The sequence below is a fragment of the Hypanus sabinus genome, chromosome X1, assembly GCF_030144855.1.
Source record: "Hypanus sabinus isolate sHypSab1 chromosome X1, sHypSab1.hap1, whole genome shotgun sequence".
Taxonomy (NCBI): Eukaryota; Metazoa; Chordata; class Chondrichthyes; order Myliobatiformes; family Dasyatidae; genus Hypanus; species Hypanus sabinus.
This window is the reverse complement of record NC_082738.1, coordinates 16,913,071-16,936,190: the sequence shown is the minus strand read 5'-3', so window position 1 is coordinate 16,936,190 and position 23,120 is coordinate 16,913,071. Positions and strand designations below refer to the sequence as shown.

Below are 23,120 nucleotides of genomic sequence, written 5' to 3'. Positions count from 1 at the left end.
TCCAGCATTTTGTGTGTGTTGCTTGGATTTCCAGCATTTGCGGATTTTCTCTTGTTGGTTTTAAGTTTTTGAATAGCTTTCTTCCAAAGCTGTCTCCAGGGTGGCAATTCTTCTACCATGACCCAGAATTCCTCTGCCCTAAAAAGGTCGATATACACCCTTTGGTTTCCTATCTGTAGTCCTTCCACCAATCCCTTCCCATAATTAGTAAACATGCACCATACTGGTGTCCCCTATTTGGGACAGGGAGGGACTCCCCCTGTCCAATTATTCCCAAATGCTACTCTCTCTTCCTCACCTTACTTAGCGATTTTCTCTTTCTTTTGTTCACTACAGTGTCCTGTAGGAATTACATTTATGAGCTCATTTTCCACAAATCCTACCCTTTTTACCAGTACCAATGCGTCCCTGATGCCAGATCAGAATCAGGTTTATTAGCACCAGCATGTGATGTGAAATTTGTTAACTTAACGGCAGCAGTTCAATGCAATACATAATCTAGCAGAGAAAAAAAAATAAATAAAATAAAACATCATAATAAATAAACAAGTAAATCAATCACATATGTTGAAAAGACTTTAAGAAGTACAAAAACAGAAATACTGTATAGACATGGGTTGATGTATTACCAGGAATCCTGATGAAATTGTGAGCAACGCCGGGTCTCAGCCTTTATGAATTATTGATGGGGTGAGCAATATGACTTAGTTGTGGTGTAATTACGAGTTGTCGGTGAGCCTGGGGCTTACAGAGATAGAATGACGCAGTCTGTGACAGACCTTTGTAACCAACTTAGAGTTCAAGGACCGAGCAAAACAACAGCAGCATATTGCTGATCAGACAGAGCCAGAGGGAAAGGAGTTGGTCCTCCCATAACTGGGTAACTCTCATGGTGAGGATGCTCTCTGAAAGGGCAGGGTTTGCTCCCAGGTGGATAGGACCGCTGATGGTCCTTTTAAGAAGTGACACTTGTGTCCGTGTGCAGACTTGGCGAGGCAGCCAGTGGATACTGGACGCAGGTTAAACTATACAACTCACCTTTTTGCTGCTCCCACAGACAGAGCAGGGGGATCAAGTGTACCCAGTAACCATGTAATTACAGAGAACCTAAGAGATGAACACCAGCCGGCCACTCCAGACCTGACCACAGTTGATAGAAACACACCTACTGGAAATGCGAAGGCAGAAGACACTGAGAGCATGACTGAAACCCGTGAGTAGCATGAAAAACGTGATGATAATGGTACTCTGAATGAAGGCTGGTTGCTGAAGACAGATGGTTAGTTGAATAGCTCAGAATAGAAAAGATATTGGAAAATAGCTGGGGAGGGATTTCAGTTAAAGCAGAGACATCAGGTTGCACAATTTCGATAGCATGGCAGATTGAGAGAGGTCACACACAGCATCTGAAGCAGTCATCACCAGCCTGAATGGGGAGTGAATACAAATGAGCTGGGCCCTTTCAACAGTCAGGCCTGTGATCGACTGGGCAGTTTGGAAGGGGGTGCCACTGGGGAGGGGTCCTTGCAGTCATTCAAATAGAGACCACCCCAACCCTTTCCTGTGCATCGATGAGAGGGCCTGTAAGCCTCATGCACTTAGCTTGCTGGTGCCCCAGAAAGAGAGTTTTAGCGACCCGAGAACGAAGGCGTGAAGACAAGGAATGCGATTAAGTTGCAGGGGAAGAGCAATGGGCATACAAACGATGACGCATTTTGAAAGACTGTTGTTCAAATTTCCAGAACGATCTCTCTGTTTAACATTTTTGTAGAGAGCGACTAGGGATGATAGCTAGATGTAGAGGCACACAAAATAATTGGGGGAAGGGAATTCCAAGGCAGGGCATTTTTGCTGCCATAATTGAGTAGATCCTCTTTTAAGATGGCCTTTTCTGGTACAAATTTATTTTTGTCCAGGACAGCCAAAAGGAGGGCACATTAGAACAATTTTTGGGTTTAGCATATTTACATTTAGCATTTCTCCAGTGACTTCATTCACGCAAAGACAACAGTTGTGCCATCAACGAATTCAGATGGAGTACGGTGTAGGGAAGTGCATAGTCATGCACTTGAGTACAAGGAATAAAGGCATAAAGGGGAGGGGAGGGGATTTAGAAGTCAGAGGTGAACTTAGGAGTCCTAGTGCAGTATTCCCTAAAAGTTAACCTGCAGGAGAGTCAGTAGTAAGGAAGGCAAATACAATGTTAGCATTCATTTTGAGAGAAGTAGATTATAAAAGCAAGGATGCAATATTGAGGCTTTATTAGGCATTGGTCAGACCACATTTGGAGTATTGTGAACAGTTTTGGGCCCCATGTCTAAGAAAAGATGCGCTGGCATTGGGGAAGGTCCAGAGGATTTTTCCAGGAATGATCCCGGGAATGAAAGGGTTAACAAAAGAACATGTGATGTCTCTGGGTCTGTACTTGCTAGAGTTTATAAGAATGGGGAGGATCTCATTGAAGCCTATTGAATATTGAAAGGCCGAGATAGAATGGATGTGCAGGGGATGTTACCAATAGTGGGAGAATCTAGGACCAGAGAGCACAACCTCAGAATACAAGGGTGTCACTTTAGAAAGGAGATGGTGAGGAATTTCTTTAGCCAGAGGGTGGCAAGTCTGTGGAATTTGTTGCCACGGATGGCTGTGGAGGCCAAGTCATTGGATATACTTGAAGCAGAGGTTAATTGGTTCTTGATTAGTAGGGATATCAAAGATTACAGGGGGATCGGGTTGAGAGGGAAAATAAATCAGCCACAATTTAATTGTGGAGCTCACTTAATGGGCCAAATGACCTAATTCTGCTCCTATGTAGAAAGTGGCCAGTGAGTGAGTGGGCTGGCCAGTGAAGCTTTGAGGCTTTGACTTGAGAGATTCTGGCAGTTTTGGCAGTTGGACCGTGCAATTGTCAATCAAGATTTGAATAGCTCAGACTCAGCAGAAAGCAGCTGATTGGGCAATCGAGGTCAGGTGACCAAGCAGCTTTAAAAGCTCAAGCAGAGTGGCCAGTGAGTGAGTGGGCTGGCCAGTGAAGGAGTGGAGCTTTGAGGCTTTGACTTGAGAGGCACATCTGCCAGAAGTGCATGTGGTTGAGCGATATGGAAGACTGTGTAAGGAATCTGGAGCAGCAGCTGGATGACCTTCGCCTCATAAGGGAGAATGAGGCAATCATAGATGAGAGCTACAGGGAGGTAGTCATACCTAGGCTGCCGGAAGCAGGTCGTTGGGTGACGGTCAGAGGGGGAAAAGCAAAGGTGAGTAGACAGGTAGTGTGGAGCACTCCTGTAGCCATTCCCCTGAATAATAAGCTTACCATCTTGGATACTGTTGGCAGGGATGACTGATTAGATGTGAGCCACGGTGGCAGGGCCTCCGGCACCGAGTCTGACCCTGTGGTACAGAAGAGTGGGACGGAGAAGAGGAGAGCTGTCATCATTGGGGACTCGATAGTCAGGGGAGCAGACAGGAGGTTTTGTGGACGTGAGAAGGACACTCACATGGTTTGTTACCTCCCAGGTGCCAGGGTCCAGGATGTTGCTGATCGGGTGCACGACATCCTGGTATGAGAGGAAAAGCAACCAGAAGTTGTGATACATGTTGGTACCAATGACATAGGCAGGAAGAGGGATGAGGTCCTGAAGTGTGAGTTTCGGGAACGAGGCTGAAGAACAAAACCTCAAGGGCAGCGTTCTCAGGATTGCTGCCAGTGCTACCTGATAGTGATGGTAAGAATTGGAGGAGATGGCAGTTGAATGCGTGGCTGAGGAGTTGGTGCAGGGGGCAGGGTTTTAGATTTTTGGATCATTGGGATCTCTTCTGGGGAAGGTGGGACCTGTACAGATTGGATGGGTTGCACCTGAACTCGAGGGGGAGCAATATCCTTGCAGGTAGGTTTGCTAGCATGGTTCGGGAGGGTTTAAACTAATTTGCAAGGGGGATGGGACCCAGAGCAATAGAGCAGTGGAAGAAGTGCATGGAGAAAAGACAGATCTAAAATACAGACAACACATACAAAATGCTGGTGGAACACAGCAGGCCAGGCAGCATCTATAAGGAGAAGTACTGTCAACGTTTCGGGCCGAGACCCTTCGTCAGGACTAACTGAAAGATGGTAAGAGATTTGAAAGTAGTGGGGGGAGGGGAAAATACGAAATGATAGGAGAAGACCAGAGGGGGTGGGATGAAGCTAAGAGCTGGAAAGGTGATTGGCGAAAGTGATACAGAGCTGGATAAGGGAAAGGATCATGGGACGGGAGGCCTTGGGAGAAAGAAAGGGGGAGGGGGTAAGCACCAGAGGGAGATGGAGAACAAGCAAACAACTAAATTTGTCAGGGATGGGGTAAGAAGGGGAGGAGGGGCATTAAAGGAAGTTAGAGAAGTCAATGTTCATGCCATCAGGTTAGAGGCTACCCAGCTGGTATATAAGGTTTTGTTCTTCCAACGTGAGTTTGGATTCATTTTGACAGTAGAGGAGGCTATGGATAGACGTATCAGGATGGGAATGGGACGTGGAATTAAAATGTGTGGCCACTGGGAGATCCTGCTTTCTCTGGTGGACCAAGCATAGGTGTTCAGTGAAACGGTCTCCCAGTCTGCGTTGGGTCTCACCAATATATAAAAGGCCGCACTGGATGCAGTATACCACACCAGCCGACTCACAGGTGAAGTGTCGTCTCACCTGGAAGGACTGTCTGGGGCCCTGAATGGTGGTGAGGGAGGAAGTGTAAGGGCAGGTGTAGCACTTGTTCTGCTTACAAGGATAAGTGCCAGGAGGGAGATCGGTGGGAAGGGATTGGGGGGGGGGGGGACGAGTGGACAAGGGAGTTGTGTAGGGAGCGATCCCTGCAGAAAGTGGGGGGGGGGGAGGGAAAGATATGCTTGGTAGTGGGATCCCGTTGGAGGTGGCGGAAGTTACGGAGAATTATATGTAGGACCTGGAGGCTGGTGGGGTGGTGGGTGAGGACAAGGGGAACCCTATCCCGAGTGGGGTGGCGGGCGGATGGGGTGAGGGCAGATGTGCGGGAAATGGGAGAGATGCATTTGAGAGCAGAGTTGATGGTGGATGAAAGGAAGCCCTTTTGTTTAAAAAAGGAAGACATCTCCTTCGTCCTGGAATGAAAAGCCTCATCCTGAAAGCAGATGCAGTGGAGACGGAGGAATTGTGAGAAGGGGATAGCATTTTTGCAAGAGACAGGGTGGGAAGAGGAATAGATTGTGAGAAGGGGATAGCATTTTTTTGAAATTCTTGATGTCTTCCTTTTTTAATGAGGCTTTTCATTCCAGGACGAAGGAGATGTCTTCCTCTGGTCTTCTATCATTTCTCGTTTTCCCCCTCCCCCCGCTACTTTCAAATCTCTTACTATCTTTCCTTTCAGTTAGTCCTGACGAAGGGTCTCGGGCCGGAACGTGGACAGTGCTTCTTCCTATAGATGCTGCCTGGCCTGCTGTGTTCCACCAGCATTTTGTGTGTGTTGTTTGAATTTCCAGCATCTGCAGATTTCCTCATGTTTGCTTTAAAATATGGAGAGGCTTTGAGGAAAGAGAAGCAGAATAAGGTAGAAGGTGTTAAGGTAGAAGGGCTAAATTGCGCGTACTTCAATCCAAGAAGTATCAGGAACAAAAGTGATGAACTGAGAGCTTGCATACAGAAAAGGAATTATGATGTAGTGGTCATTACAGAGACTTGGCTGGCACCAGGGCAGGAATGGATTCTCAATATTACTGGATTTCACTGCTTTAAAAGGGATAGGGGGGGAGGGGTGGCATTACTGGTCAGGGGTACTATTACAGCTACAGAAAGGGTGGGTAATGTAGCAGGATCCTCTTCTGAGTCAGTATGGGTGGAAGTCGGGAACAGGAAGGGAGCAGTTACTCTATTGGGAGTATTCTATAGGCCTCCTGGAAGTATCAAAGATACCGAGGAGCAGATTGGGAGGCAGATTTTGGAAAGGTGCAAAAATAACAGGGTTGTTATCATGGGTGAATTTTAACTTGCCAATATTGATTGGCACCTGATTAGTTCCAAGGGTTTAGAAGGGGCTGAGTTTAACTGTGTCCAGAACGGATTCCTGTCACAGTATGTTGACAGGCCGACTAGGGGGGATGCCATACTAGATCTAGTATTAGGTAACGAACCAGGTCAGGTCACAGATCTCTCAGTGGGTGAGCAGCTGGGGGATAGTGACCACCGCTCCCTGGCCTTTAGCATTATCATGGAAAAGGATATAATCAGTGAGGACAAGAACATTTTTAATTGGGGCTATAAGGCTAGAACTTGCGGGTATGAATTGGGATGATGTTTTTGCAGGGAAATGTATTATGGACATGTGATCGATGTTTAGGATCTCTTGCAGGATGTTAGGGAAAAATTTGTCCTGGTGAGGAAGATAAAGAATGGAAGGGTGAAGGAATCATGGGTGACAAGTGAGGTGGAAAATCTAGTCAGGTGGAAGAAGGCAGCATACATGAGGTTTAGGAAGCAAGGGTCAGATGGGTCTATTGAGGAATATAGGGTAGCAAGAAAGGAGCTTAAGAAGGGGCTGAGGAGAGCAAGAAGGGGGCATGAGAAGGCCTTAGCAAGTAGGGTAAAGGAAAACCCCAAGGCATTCTTCAATTATGTGAAGAACAAAAGGATGACAGGAGCGAAGGTAGGACCGATTAGAGATAAAGGTGGGAAGATGTGCCTGGAGGCTGTGGAAGTGACTGAGGCCCTCAATGAATACTTTTCTTTGGTATTCACCAATGAGAGGGAACTTGATGATGGTGAGGACAATATGAGTGGGGTTGAAGTTCTGGAGCATGTTGATATTAAGGGAGAGGAGGTGTTGGAGTTGTTAAAATATGGGGCCTGACATAATATTCCCCAGGCTGCTCCATGAGGCAAGGGAAGAGATTGCTGAGCCTCTGGCTAGGATCTTTATGTCCTTGTTGTCCATGGGAATGGTACCGGAGGATTGGAGGGAGTCAGATGTTGTCCCCTTGTTCAGAAAAGGTAGTAGGGATAATCCAGGTAATTATAGACCAGTGAGCCTTAACTCTGGTGGGAAAGTTGTGGAAAAGATTCTTAGAGATAGGATGTATGGGCATTTAGAGAATCATGATCTGATCAGGGACAGTCAGTGTGGCTTTGTGAAGGGCAGATCGTGCCTAATGAGCCTGATAGAGTTCTTTGAGGAGGTGACCAGGCATATAGATGAGGGGAGTGCAGTGGATGTGATCTACGTGGATTTTAGTAAGGCATCTGATAAGGTTCCACACAGTAGGCTTATTCAGAAAGTCAGAAGGCATGGGATCCAGGGAAGCTTGGCCAGGTGGATTCAGAATTGGCTTGTCTGCAGAAAGCAGAGGGTCATGGTGGAGGGAGTATATTCAGATCGGAGGGTTGTGACTAGTGGTGTCCCACAAGGATCAGTTTTGGGACCTCTACTTTTTGTGATTTTTATTAACGACCTGGATGTGAAGGGTGGGTTGGCAAGTTTGCAGATGACACAAAGGTTGGTGGTGTTGTGGATAGTGTAGAGGATTGTCTAAGATTGCAGAGAGACTTTGATAGGATGCAGAAGTGGGCTGAGAAGTGGCAGATGGAGTTCAACCCGGAGAAGTGTGAGGTGTGTTATGTACCCGTGGGTATCTTGTACTTGTCACGTGACAGTGGTGTTGAGGATTTGCTGGACCTAAGGTAGTGGTCTTGTGATGGTGGAGTGAGGTCATTTTCCCGCCAGTGGAGGTCATGTGACAGGTTTTTTTTACAGGGTATAAAAGGAGGACCCCTCCTTGTGAGGAGGGGCAGTTCATGGCTGGATTTGCCACTTTGGCTCCATGCCACTGCGTGGTTCAATATTATGACGCAGTTTGGTTGAAAGATGGAGTTTTATTTAATGCCTAAAGTTTAAAAGGTCATTGCCGGCAGTTTCTTTATAATATTAGCAGTTAAAAATCAGTGGAGAGTGAAGATCGGAGTTCGGGAGCTAAAAGATCGAGGAAAGTCGATTTCGACGGTGAAACAGGTTCGACATTGTTTGATCCTCATTCGGAAGGAATTCGTTGGCTGTGCCCGTGTTAACCCCTGCAAATTATAGCAGAAAGGGTTGGGTACAGTTTTGTCAAGGAAAGGTCAGTGCCTTTAAGCAGTTTCATTTTCATCTTCGTAAATTCTCCGGGAAAAGTATAGTTCGACTGGGAACTGCAGCAACATGATGTGAAAGAGAATTTAAATCGTCTAAAAAGTCCCCCCTTAAATGGACTGTAGCATTTTGAACTTTTGCAGTACTACTTTGAAGAATTGTTTTCACTTTATTCCTTAACTGTTTAAGCTGCCCACAGCAGCTGATTTCCAGTTACGTTAGTTGTTTGTTTACTTTTGGGGGTTTGTTTTTCAGTGTTTAATAGATGTTTTATTTGTTATAAAAACCCTGCCTCACTTATATATTTATTGTTGCTGAATCTGTAACAGGTGGTATATTTTGGAAGGACAAACTCCAAGGCAGAGTACAGAGTAAATGACAAGATACTTGGTAGTGTGGAGGGGCAGAGGAACCTGGGGGTACATGTCCACAGATCCCTGAAAGTTGCCTTACAGGTAGATATGGTAGTTAAGAAAGCTTAAGGGGTGTTAGCTTTCATAAGATGAGGGATAGAGTTTGAGACATGAGGTAATGTTGCAGCTCTATAAAATTCTGGTTAGGCCACACTTGGAGTACTGTGTCCAGTTCTGGTCGCCTCACTGTAGGAAGGATGTGGAAGCATTGGAAAGGGTACAGAGGAAATTTACCAGGATGCTGCCTGGTTTAGAGGGTATGGATTATAAACAGAGATTAAGGGAGCTATGGCTTTACTCTCTGGAGAGGAGGAGGATGAGAGGAGACATGATAGAGGTATACAAGATATTAAGAGGAATAGATAGAGTGAACAGCCAGCGCCTCTTCCCCTAGGGCACCACTGCTCAATACAAGAGGACATGGCTTTAAGGTGAGGGGAGGGAAGTTCAAGAGGGATATTAGAGGAAGGTTTTTTACTCAGAGAGTGGTTGGTGTGTGGAATGCACTGCCTGAGTCAGTGGTGGAGGCAGATACACTAGTGAAGTTTAAGAGACTACTAGACAGGTATATGGAGGAAATTAAGTTGGGGGGTTATATGGGAGGCAGGGTTTAAGGGTTGGCACAACATTGTGGGCTGAAGGGCCTGTATTGTGCTGTACTATTCTATGGTCTTGTGGTTACAATATTTATCTCCATATGAGAGACTCTCCATACTACAATCTAGAGAGGAAGTAAATTGGTGAAGGAGCTCAGCTGGTCAAGCACCCTCTTTGGAGCAATTATTTCTTTCTGCACAATGCAAAGTTTTTTTCTTTTTCTGGTTATGCATCTTGTTGTTACTCATTGGGATTTTGTTCAAATTGCTGCAAACTTTGTAATACCTGGTGCATGTAGTAGATGCCATATCAAATAAGTACAATTAAAGAAACATGCCTATATGTACTTCCTTGCAACTGTCGCTCTGTTCTAAGAAATACACACATTTTCTGTGATAAATTTCATGAGAGGAAAATTACATAAGTGCTGAGAATTCTACCAGCCATGCAAAATTCCTGCTGTTAGTAACACTGTGAAAGATTGGGTAGCCTATATAAAAATGCTGCAATAACAGAAGAAATAATGTTGTTTTAATATTTATAAAACAATTTCATACCACTCATAGCAACACCCATTTAGTTCATTTCAATCCTTAAATTATTGGTTTACTATCTCTGCTAGAATTTTCCCTGGTTATTTTAGTGTTTCTTTTGCTGCTTGCTTACATTGTTCTCACGGTTGCTGGTTTTCTACTTGTCTTTAAACGAGTGTAAGCCTCACTTAATTTTCTATAAAGAGTGTCTCGTTCCCCACTGATTGCCCAAGGATGTAAGTTTAGTATTTGTCTGGAAATTTGGAGCAACCCACACAAAATGCTGGAGGAACTCAGTGGGTCAGGTAACATCTATGGAACATGTACATCCCAGTCCTGGTGAAGGGTCTCGGTGAGAAGCATCGACAGTTTATTTTCCTCCATAGATGCTGCCTGACCTACTGAGTTCTTCCAGCATTTCGTTGCAGTATTTGCCTTTTAGGGCTGTGTGCCAACATAATTGAATACGGACAGAGAGACATATTTTATTGATCCCGAGGGAAATTGGGTTTTGTTACAGCCGCACCAACCAAGAATAGTGAAGAAATATAGTGATATAAAACCATAAATAAATAATAATAAGTTAATTATGCCAAGTGGAAATAAGTCCAGGACCAGCCTATTGGCTCAGGGTGTTTGACACTCTGAGGGAGGAGTTGTAAAGTTTGATAGCCACAGGTAGGAATGACTTCCTATGACGCTCAGTGTTACATCTCGGTGGAATGAGTCTCTGGCTGAATGTACTCCTGTGCCTAACCAGTACATTATGGAGTGGATGGGAGTCATTGTCCAAGATGGCATGCAACTTGGACAGCATCCGCTTTTCAGACACCACCATCAGAGAGTCCAGTTCCACCCCCACAACGTCACTGGCCTTACGAATGAGTTTGTTGATTCTGTTGGTGTCTGCTACCCTCAGCCTGCTGCCCCAGCACACAACGGCAAACATGATAGCACTGGCCACCACAGACTCGTAGAACATCCTCAGCATCACCCAGCAGATGTTAAAGGACCTCAGTCTCCTCAGGAAATGGAGACAGTTATGACCCTTCTTGTAGACAGCCTCAGTGTTCTTTGACCAGTCCAGTTTATTGTCCATTCGTATCCCCAGGTATTTGTAATCCTCCACTTCTATTGTTTGTAAATTGAAACATAACAATTGACCCCAATTTCCTATGATCATTTTAAGTCTCAAAATGAACGTCAAATCCATCTTTTTGAAGTTACTATTTGCAACCTGTAACTGGCACAACACTGAGCATGAAATCAAATCTATCTCACTACCAATGATATCCCTGACTACACTCTCAAACTTCCTTTATGACTTCTGCTTCGCTCAATCTGTAAACATCGTAATCCTCTCACGTTGCTTTGATTGAATGTTAACCTGATCTTGGTATTTAGTGCCTCCTGTTAGTGCAGGAGCAAGGTGGGTAAACCACTCAGACTTCGGCGGTGGCTTCCGCCTGGACGTTTGAGCCTACAGGTGGCGCTGCCGGGTACAGGGACTGCCCAACGCCAGCCATCTTTCCGCCTGTCTGCCGGCTCGTTGTTCATCGGGCGCGGACCGGAAGCGCTGGGAGATGTGGATGGGAGACAGGACCTGAAAGTACTGAGAAGAGTTCATGATAATACTGTAGTCGGAGGGAACGGCGATTCGAGTCATCGGGGGGCGTAGAGCGTCGAGTTGGCGAAGCCGCAGGGATGGAACCGGTAAGTTTGGATGGGTGGGGAGGTCCCGTCCCGAGTGCCGGAGAGCGACTCTCCCTTCCCGAGCTGTCATTGTGGACGGGCAGCCTGGCGACGTGTGCTGGGTGCGACCTTGTTTTGTCACGCAATATTAAAGCTTCTGTCTTGGCTAGGTGTATTTATTTCGTTGGTATTCCAAATTCTCAGCTATGCTGTTTGAGGCTAATTGTATTTTGGCGTTATAGTTTTTTAAGAGATTTTTTTAGGATTGCGGTAGGTGCAAAAGATGATATATCGAATATCATTGAGAAAGCTATTGAAAGTAATATAGAAGTATATACAGGAAATCCCACAAACACTCAGTTGGTCAGACAGCATCTGCGTAGAGAGGAACATTTGGCGTTTCAGACTGAAGTCTGACGAAGTTTTCATGAAGGGCCTTTGACTAGAAGTGTTAATGCTTCTGACCCACAGTGTTTCTGGCATTTACGGTTTCATTTCCAGCGTTTGCAATTATTGTTATTTTGGAAGTTACATTTACGAATAATGCAAGATCTAGGTCTTGATATTCTAATGAATTTCTGACTAAAGAACATAATATTATAGATTTAGTATTGTGCAATGGGTTAAGGTTAATGTATTAATCTTGTAGTAATGGTTCAGGGGAATAAAAAGATTTTGTTTTGAGTTTATGACCTGATTGTCTGAAACAGAGGTCTTTTAAAATGGGTGGAACAAAATAAGTATAGTGAGTGGTTAAGATTAAACTAAATTTAAGAGGTGTGTATAGTTAAGCAATGGTAAGTATTTCAAGTATTGGTAATTTGTAGCAAATTGATATTCCCTTATTTTGTTTGGGGAAACCCCACCCTATGACTAAGAGGGTAAAAATTGTGTTAATGGATTAAAAGAGGAGGCTGTTGATGAAGCTGCCGGAAAGAATAATAAACCCAGGAAGTTATTTGAAGTCAATAGAAGATAGGCACAAAACTCTTAAGGAAAACAGAATTTGAATGCAATAATAGACAAAAGTTTGAGGAAAAACTTTTCTATATTGGCAAGTTCAAATGTTATAATAAAGACAAATGTGTAAGCAGCAGCAAGGCAATGACCCTCCTCCACCAGCAAAAAAGCATCGGCACCCCCACTGAGCACTCAAGCGTACAGCAAAGCATCAATAAAGACACAGACTTGCAGTACCCCAAAGACTACTCGTTCACCTGGTATCTGACATACCACAGGCTTTCTCTCTCTCTCTTGCCCTAATAAGGGAGAAAGAGGTGTTTCTGTTTCACAGCGAGAGGGGAGACATAACAAACAACTCACTGATTTACGTTGTTAAAAGTCCATTGTGTTGCTTTTATCGAGCTCTATGCCCAAAGAACTTGGGTCTCTGGACAAACAGCCAGCTTGCTGCTTTCGATCTTCAGTCTCCCACAACACCACGATTTCCTGCAGAAGTACCGACCGCCGGCCTCCGGAGCCATGAAATCCAGAACCTTGAAGGCGTGTCCTTGGTATATCGAATAGTGGCCAGACATGAGGCCCCCGAGAGCGGGTCCCATTCCCACAAAGACCCGTAGTCAGTGTGCAACTCCAGGTCAGGGTCTTCAAAAGAACTCTGAAAGGAAAAAATAGAGATATTAAAGATAGAATTAGAGCTATTTTCGAAGATGCAAGCAAAGGAGTTGTCGTTAGGTGCCATCGTCTCCTAAGCTCCACCCCCTGTATGGGGTGAAAAGCCAAAATAAAAATCATAGATCCTCTATTATCATTGGGAATGGAAATAGTGGGTGTATTGGCTTTGAACTTCGTGTTTCCTAGGTTGAGGAAAATCCTCTGAAGTGAGGAACTACATATACCTGCTGTTCAAGAAAGGACAGAATGAGGAAAGTCAGAAGTATTAACCAGTTAGCTGCCTTGACATTGGTGATGCAGATTGTGGGGGAAAAAAGCTTACATTTTTACACAGATTGAATTGTAATGTATGCATATGTGACTGTTGCTTTCAAATTCATCCAAACTATGAATTTCTTGTAATACTTAAAATATTATATATTACAGTAGGAAAGGATTCCACTTGGAAATTTGTCTTGCTTCATTTGTCATCCTGTAATCTAGGTCTAAACAACAACTTGAATACAGTTCCACCTTTTTTCTTGGAAAGTTGGCTCAAAACCCCAACGTGTTTTAGTAACAGTGAACAGCTAGTGTAAGGAATTAGTGAAATGAACACCCATCAGAGGGATTAAAGGGTATATGCAAGGTCTTTGGGGTATGTGTGCATGCTTGCTTGCTCTCTAACATTCACACATGGAGTTAAATGTGAGTACATGTGAATTAAGACCAGGAGGAAGCCACACAACCCCTCAAAACTGTTCTGCATCAACTCCACGTTCTGCATGAATCTTAATTCCCTGAGAGACGGGGAGGGAGAAACTTTCCTTCATCCGTATTAAATGGGCAGCCCCTTCATTTTGCATGGTGATCAGAAAACACCCTCTCACCATTCTCTGTATCAGGACCCCTCTGGGTCTTAAATGCTTCAATCAAGTTCTCTCTCACTCCTGCTAACTCCAGAAACCCTTCTATCCTGATGCAAGGCAATCCATGTATTTGTCCAGGCAGCACGGTAGCATAGAGGTTAGCACAATGGTTTACAGTGCAGGAGACCTGGGTTCAATTCCTGCTATTGCCTGTAAGGAGTTTGTACATTCTCCCTGTCACCGCGTGAGTTTCCTCCCATAGTCCAGAGACGTAGTGGTTGGTAAATTAATTGGCTAGAGTTAAATCTGGGTTTGCTGTGCAGCGCGGGAGCCTATTCCGCACTGTCTCTCGAAATAAAGAAAACTTCTCTGGACTCCTTGCAACACACTCTTACATCTTTCCAGAAGTAAGGAAAGCAAGTACTCCGGGTGTGATCTTACTAATACCCTATCTGTTAACAGACTCTTGAATAGACCTCCCGTGTGCTAAAAGATGAACTCTTGATCTGCCAGTTTGCATCTTATTGTCTGCCTGTACTACACTCTCTATATATTCTGCATCGTTTTATTTTTACTACCTCAATGCACTTATGTATCACATAATCTATTTAGAAGGCTGGCAAACAAACGCTTCTTGCTGTATCTTGTGACAATAATAAAATCAATACCAATATAGCAGGAGCATAACCTCCCTATTTTTCTGTTGTGTTCCCTTCACAATAAAGAGCATTCTGTAAGTTTTCCAAATTCTTGCAACACCTGCATAAGGCCCTTTCCACCCTGGACATTCTCTCTTCTTTCCCTTCCACAGCACCCCCCCATCACCTCCCTCTGGTTCCCCTCCTCCTTCCCTTTCTCCCATGGTCCACTCTCCTCTCCTATCAGATTCCTCCTTCAGCCCATTACCTCTTCCACCTATTACCTCCCACCTACCTTCCTCTTTGCCAGGTCAGAGGGCTAGAAAATTAGTGATAGGCAACTGGAAACTAGGGTAAGTGCTACAGACTGAACAGAGATGTTTTGCAAAGGAGTCACCCAGTCTGTGATGTGGTTTCCCTAATACAGGAAACCACATCACCAGTACCGAATGTAGTTTAAGTAACCACACTAAGTGACATTTGTTAATTGTTTAGATGGGTGTTTGGGATATCCTCTATATCCAGTTGGTAGGCATTCAGTGATATTTTAAAGATTTCAATTTCCTTACTTAGAATTATATTTGCTTCTAAATATGAAATTTGTGTGGAGTCCAGGTCTATTGTAGAGAATTAAATTGTTTGATCCAGACTGATACTCGTGTATTCCTGAGGGAATGCTGCATTGTCAGATGAGGCAGTTTGAGCATGTCTGTTCATTGACTTTGGATCGTATTTTGAAGAGAGATGGCTTTCTCCTGGCTCCTATTCTTTTAACCACATTTCAGGCAGATTAATTGTTTGTTATTTGCTGTTTTGGGGTCTTGGTGCAAATTATCAGCCATGGTTGCTAATGGAACAGCAGAAATGCATTTTGAAAGTAATCTATTAACTGTATCCTATAAAGGTGCAATATATACAGTATTGTGCAAAAGTCTAAGGCACCCTAGATTTTTTATATGGTTTCAGATGGTATGGCCTTCACAGAGGATGTCTGGGATTACCTGGAGAGACAGGAGCAAGTGGGACAGCCAACCTCTGCAGAAGAACTGTGGCAAGATCTCCAAGATGCTTGGCACAACTTATCAGCTGATTTTCTTATAAAACTGCACAACAGTGTACCTGAGAGAATTGATGCAGTTTTAAAGGCAATGGGTGGTCACACTGAATATTAATTTGATTTTTGTTGTTTTTAACTGTTTACTGCTCTTTACAGTAAATTTTCTGATATTTAGAAACTTTTCATTATTTTTGAAAGCATCTTCACTTTAAGAATTTTTTTTACATGTGCCTAAGACTTTTGCGCAATACTATAAATGCTGTTTAGATGTCCAAGCAGGAATGGCATTCTTTTTTTTCTCTGCAAACCACTGGCTGATGTGACATGCAATAATAAGGATCTCAGACTGAAGTCATTATGCATTCCCCCAATGATGCAAACTGTGATCCCGTTAATTGGAGGAAGTGGAACTGCAGTTGACTTCTTTGTATAAGTAGTCCACTTTCAGGATATAACTTGAATAGTTTATAACCCAGCATTGCCCTTTCATCATCATTCTATTAACTACACCCATTTTCATTTTCCTCTCGCCTCATTCTCTTAAGTTTCGTTTGTATAACAATATATGTTTATGCCGCAGCATTTACAGCAGTGAACTTTGTACTGCAGTTTACAGCCACGATCATGGTTTTACTTAGTTGGCAGTGTAATAGCTAGTTAATGATTAGCTTACTTAAATAACGATAATGTATGGATGTCTCACTTTTCAAACCCTAGCTAATCTTTCTCATAGAAGTCATGGCAACTTCACACTTGTTGTAAATATCCTGCCTCCTTGCACCAGCTATTCAGCAAAGCTTTTGGAGCACAACATTCTGATCCCATACTGAACCAACAGCAGGAAGCATTGTGTCCACACTAGCCCTTGCAATGCTCTCTGCAGTGTGAAAGTTGTGTTTGGGGAAATTACTTAACATATTTTGTAAATATTAAATGTTCCCTGTGACCAATCCATATTTTTCCCCACAGAATTGGGACTTAGAGTCATAGAGAAGTACAGCTCAGAAACGGGCCCTTTGTCCCATCTAGTCAATGCCAAAACCATTTAAACTGCCTATTCCTATCGACCTGGACTGGGACCATAGTCCTCCATACCCCTGCCATCCATATGCCTATCCAAATTTCTCTTAAACATTGAAATTGAGTTTGCATGCACCACTTGTGCTGGCAGCTTGTTACACACTCTCACAATCCTCTGAGTGAAGAAGTTTACCCTTGTGTTCCCCTTAAACTTTTCACCATTCACCCTTAACCCATGACCTCTAGTTGTAGTCTCAACCAATCTCAATGGAAAAACCCTGTTTGCATTTGCCCTATCTATAGCCCTCATAATTTTGTATACCTCTATCAAATCTCCCCTAATCTTCTATGTTCTAAAGAATACAGTTCTAACTGGTAGGTCAAATTTGAAGACAGAATATATTAAAGGTAAGACTCTTGGCAGTGTGGAGGATCAGAGAGATCTTGGGATCTGAGTCGAGGACCCTCAAAGCTGTTGCACAGGTTGACAGTGTTGTTAAGAAGGCAACCGGTGTGTTAGCATTCATCAACAGTGGGATTGAGTTCAAGAGCTGCGAGGTAATGTTACGGCTATGTAGGACCCTGGTCAGACCCCACTTGTAGTACTGTGCTCAGTTCTGGTTGCCTCACTACAGGAAGGATGTGGATTCTATAGGGAGAGTGCAGAGGAGATTTACAATGATGTTGCCAGGATTGGGGAGCATGCCTGACGAGAATAGGTTGAGTAAACTCGGCCTTTTCTCCTTGGAATGAGAAAGGATGAGAGGTGACTTGATAGAGGTATATAAAATGACGAGGGGCATTGGTCGTGTGGATAACCAGAGGCTTTTTTCCAGGGTTGAAATGGCTAACACAAGGAGGCATAGTTTTAAGGTGCTTAGAAATAGGTACTGAGGGGGTGTCAGGGGTATGTTTTTTTTGTAAACACAGAGAGTGGTGGGTGAGGGGAATGCACTGCCAGTGAAGATACAACAGGGTCTTTTAAGAGCCTCTTAAATGGGTACAGGGAGCTTTGAAAAATAGAGGGCTCTGCACTAGGGTGATTCTAGGCAGTTTTTAGAGTAAATTACATGGTCAGCTCAACGTTGTGGGCCGAAGTGCCTGTAATGTGCTGTAGATTTCTATGTTTATGTTTTAACCAATTCAATCTTTCTGTCTGACTCAGGTCTTCCAGACCCAGCAACATCCTTGTACATTTTTTCTGTACTCTTTCAACCTTATTTACATCCTCCCTATAGGTAGGTGACCAAAACTGCACACAATACTTAGGCCTCACCAATGTCTCATGCAACTTCAACATCCCATCTTCTGTACTATGATGGTCAATGTGCCAAGAGCTTTCTTTATGACCCTATCTACCTGTGATGCCACTTTCAACGAATTATGGACCTGTATTCCCAGATTCCTTTGTTCTACCGCACTCCTTAGTGCCCCACCGTTCACTGTGTAGGACCACCAGGGTCCTACTGAAGTGTGAAACACTTGTATTAAATTCCACCTGCCATTTTTCAGCCCATTTTTCCAGTTGATGCAGATCCCTCTGCAAGCCATGATAGCCTGCCTTATTGTTCATTACACCCCCAGTTGTGGTGTCATCCACAAATCGATCTAGTTAACCACATTATCATCCAGACCATTGATATAGATGACAGACAACAACAGACCCAGCACCGATCTCTGTGGCACACCACCAGTCACAGGTCTCCATTCAGAGAGGCAACCCTCTACTACCACTCTCTGCCTTCTCCCACAAAGTCAATGTCTAATCAAATTTACTACCTCATCCTGAATGCTGAACGACTGAACGTTCTTGACCAGCCTCCCATGTGGGACCTTGTCAAATGCCTTACTAAAGTCCATGTAGACAACATCCACTGTCTGGTAACTTCCTCAAAAAACTCTATAAGATTGGTTAGAAGTGACCTACTGTGTTCATGTCTCCCCAAATACTTATATATCTGGCCCCTTAGAACACCTTCCAGTAACTTCCCCACTACTGATGTCAGACTCGCTGGCTATAATTTTCTGGTTTATGTCTAGAGCCTGTCTTAGACAGCGGAATAACATTGGCTATCCTCCAATCCTCTGGTACCTCCCTTGTCGCTGAGGATGATTTAAATGTCTCTGCAATTTCTGCACTTCCTTCCTGTAGGGTCTGAGGGAACACCTTGTCGGGCCCTGGGGATTTATCTATGCTAATTTGCCTCAGAGTAGCAAACACCTGCTCTGTAATCGGTATAGGGTCCATGAAATTGATGCCATTTTGCCTCACTGCACGTTAATAAATACAGATGCAACTAATTTGTTTAAGATGTCCCCCATCTCTTTTGGCTCCACACATGGATTATCATTCTGGTCTTCCAGAGGACCAGTTTTTCCCTTGCAAACCTTTTGCTCTTAACATATCTGTAGAATCTCTTGAGAGTCTCCTTCACCTTGTCCGCTATAGCAACTTCATGCATCCTTTTGGCCTTCCCGATTTCTTAAGTGTTCTCTTGCATTTCTGGTACTCCATAAACGCCTAATTTGTTCCTACTTACCAATGCCTACTATGCACCTCCTTTTCACTGAACCAGAGCCTAATATTTCTTGAAAACTAAGGTCCTCTCCACTTGTTAACTTTGCCTTTTATTCTGACAGGCACATACAAGCTTTGTATCAAAAGTTTAGTTTTTGAAGGCATCCCACTTACCATGTACACCCTTGCCAGAAAGCAGCCTGTTCCAATCCACACTCGCCAGATCCTTCCTGATATCATCAAAACTGGCCTTACTCCAATTCATAATCTTAAACCCACGGACCAGACCCATCTTTTATCATACTTACTTTTGAAACTAATGGCATTGTGGTCACCAGATACAAAGTATTCCCCGACACAAACTTCTGACATCTGCCCTGTCTCATTCCCTAATTGCAGGTCACACGCTCTCTTGTTGGGACTTTTGTGTACTGGTGAAGGAAAATTTCCTGAACACATTTGACAAGCTCTATCCCATCTAGTCCTTTTACAGAATTGGAGTCCCAGTCAATATGTGGAATGTTAAAATCACCTACTATAACAACCTTGTGTTTCTTGCAACAGTCTGCGATCTCTCCACAAATTTGTTCCCCTAAATCCTGTTGGGTGGTCTGTAATATGCCCCATTGCCGTGGTCATACCTAGTCAAGTTCTCCAGTCTGTCCTGACAGAGCACTGCTGTGACATTTTCCCTGACTAGTAACACCACCCCTCCTCCTTTAATCCCTCCTGCTCTGTCACGTCTAAAACAACAGAACCCCAGAATATTGAGCTGCCAGTCCTGCTCCTCCTGCAACCAAATCTCACTAGTGGCTACATAATTCTAGGTGTTGATCCATACTCTGAGCTCGTCTGCCTTTCCTACGATATTTCTTGCTTGATATACGCAGCTCAGGACACTCATTGCACCATGCTCAACCTTTTGATTCCTGACTGCGTGGTCTTGCCAACATCTGCCTTCACAGCCTCTCCACTAACTGTTCTGGCACTCTGGTTTCCATCCCCTGCAACTCTAGTTTAAACCCCACTGTGCAGCATTAACATACCTTAGTACCCCTCCAGTTCAGGTGCAAACCGTCCCTTCTGTACAGGTTCCACCTTGTCTGGATGAGAGCCCACTGATCCAAAAATCTTGTGCCTCCCTCCTACACCAACTATTTAGCCACATGTTGTTGTGGAAAAAAATCTCAGGAGCAGCAGACAGAATAGATCAGGCCGACTCAGAGAATTGTTTCAGACTAAAGGGTTTTATGACATGATATCATGGAGAGCCCAGACTCCGAAAGCAGAGTTCTGAAACTGCTCAACAATGGATTACACTCTTATTTATACCCCAGGCGTACGTGACAAGAAGCACTTAAATCTGAAAAAGGAGGGAATTTCAACTAAAACTCGTTAGAATAGTGAAGTTGCACTATATGTCCTTGAGCAGCTATATATTTTAAGTGTTAGTTCTCATGACAGTATATCAGGCTTTCCCAAGTGCAGACGTGATGATTCTTAGAACAAGGAAGCAGAGACAGTTATTTTCCCATCCTGTCTACAAAGCACATTTTAGTCATATAGTGTATATTAGTTACAGATAAGTGATTACAGACTTTGAATTCAAATACTAGAAGATCATTAACCTCTTAATGTTCATCACAATGTCTTACTGTTTTTCTTCCACACATGTTAAACTATGATCTTTCTAGTTCTGGCATCACTAGCATGTGACATGGGTAGCAATCCGGAGAATACAGCCCTGGAAGTCCTGCCCTTTAACTTAGCACCTATGATGTCTGGATTGGTTGCTACTCAGAGCTTTAAAAAAATTGACTTGATGTGGCAATTGGAGTCTGTTTGCTGAGCCCATCTTTGTTTGCATACTTGCCCTGTCTTGTGATTTCCCTCAGTCCAGTGTGTGTGTTCTTGCATTCCCACACAAAGTGCATGTGAATTTTGTTGCAGAACAGGAAAGGAAGGACTGTTGTCAGTACTTTGCATGCCTCTGATTTTCGATGGTGAAAAGAGAATGCTTCCTTTCCAGTAAAGGGTGGTCACTGTCTCATCCTCAGATTGCAAGGGAGTGTGTTAGGATACAAACTTGACCCTTCACCTTCCTGACTGCTTTTTCCTCTCACCCAGATCCATTTGTGGGTGAGAGATTTTATTCTTGGGGCTAATTTAGTGACCAATACTGATGGTGGTGTTCTTTTTATTAGTATTTACTCTGTTGAAAGAGTAACAGTTCTCAATGAAGCTGCACCTATTTAATCTGAAATTGCAGTATTTAAATTGGAAACTTCATTTAGGAGAACAAAATTGGACTCCTACCAAATCTCCTGTAATTAAACTGAGGAAGTTGGATTGGCCTTAGTTTGATTAATCTGCTGAAAACTTCAACTTGAAAGTCCAGGCTTAAGTTGGAATTGGTTTATTATCGTCACCTAGTGGAAAGCTTGCCTTACAGATCAGATCATTACACAGTGCATCAAGATAATACAAGGTGAAACAACAACAGAATGTGTGTGGGGGGGGGGGGGGGAGTGCAACAGCTACCGGGATGTTGCAGGTCAGGCAAACAAAGTGTGAGGTCATAATGAGGTAGATTGTGAGGTCAAGAGTCCAATTTGTCATACCAGGCTAACATTCAGTAGTCTTATAACAGCAGGTTAGAAGCTTGTCCTCGAGCCTGGTGGTACATGTTTCCAGGCTTTTGTGTCTTCTGCTCGACTGGCGAAGGGAAAGTGATGTCTCGATTAGATGGCTCCTGGAAGTTTCTATGCTGTGGTAGCTGCTATGACAATGTCAGTGTTGCAGCTGTTTCAAGGAAAGAACTTGCAAAAGTGTGGACCCTTCCTAGATTGCATCTGAGCCATTTGTATCATGTAAATCAATATTGTCTGTGTAAATTAGTTAGCAGTACGTCATTTATTGGTCCCCCTTCCCTTTTCCAATCTTGAGTCCCTATTCCTGTGTCGAGTACATGAAGTCTTTTGACCCAGGGAGCCAGCTGACTCAGGCTGTGTGGAGGCAGGAAATCATTAAGCTACAGTCAATAATAATGTCCAAATTTAGACCTGAATATATGGGATGCATGTGAATTGTTTGTAATATCTGTAGCATTCCTGCTTCTGGTATACTTCACTCTTTCCCCCCCCCTGTCAAGTAACAACACTGCAGAATGTGGGTAGAGTGTGCACATGAGTGCATCCTCTGCAGTGCTCATCCATCCACGGTTCAGTCCTCAGTCTCCACTCTTGAATGTGATGCAGATTACTTGTGTTTAGTTTGTAGAAGTGTGTGCATTTGTGGCTTTTGAAAGGTGGTTTATGAAGCACCCTTTTTTTTGCTTTTGTGATAAGGAGGAAGTTGATCTTGATTGCTGAATATTAGATGTGGTTGAAGTAGCTCCTCTACCCATGTTAAGTCAAAAGTTCATGTGCACAAGTACATGTATGCACAGGCGCAATGAAAAACTTTTAGCAGCAGCATCACAGGCACAGCATCAGATAATTAGCATTCATAAGAAACAGGAGCAGTAGGCCATCTGGCTCGTCGAGCCTGCTCTGCCATTCAATAAGATCATGGCTGATTTGGCCATGGACTCATCTCTACGTACATGCCTTTTTCCCATAACCCTTTAATTCCTCTACTATGCAAAAATATATCCAACCTTGTCTTAAATATGTTTACTGAGATAGTAAACTGCTTCATTGAGTGGAGAAATCCACAGATTCACCACCCTCAGGGAAAAGCAATTCCTCCTCATCTTCGTCCTAAATCTACTCCCCTAACCTTGAGGCTATGTCCCCTAGTTTTAGTCTCACCTACCAGTGGAAACAAACTTTTCTTCCTCTATCTTATCTATGCCTTTCATAATTTTATATGTTTCTGTAAGATCTCCTCTCATTCTTCTGAATTCCAGCGAGTACAGTCCCAGATGACTCAATCTCTCCATCTCTGGAATTAACCTGGTGAACCTCCTCTACACCACCTCCAAAGCCAGTATGTCCTTCCTCAAGTAAGGAGACCAGAACTACACACAGTACTCTAGGTGCACC

General features: G+C 43.7%; 1 protein-coding gene across 2 annotated transcripts in view; it reads left to right on the top strand.

The window, feature by feature from the left end:
• Window positions 1-11,128: 11,128 nt before the first annotated feature.
• The window catches only part of LOC132384645 (5'-AMP-activated protein kinase subunit gamma-1), a 63,839-nt gene continuing 51,847 nt past the window's right edge, over window positions 11,129-23,120 (top strand). The window contains exon 1 of one of the 2 annotated variants that reach the window (XM_059955966.1): window positions 11,129-11,379. Coding sequence is in view for 1 of the 2 variants with exons in the window: in XM_059955965.1 (XP_059811948.1) it covers window positions 11,371-11,379 (9 nt within the window). In the remaining variant the exon portion in view is untranslated. The remainder of the gene's footprint in view (window positions 11,380-23,120) is intronic. The other variant, XM_059955965.1, reaches the window with a different exon arrangement.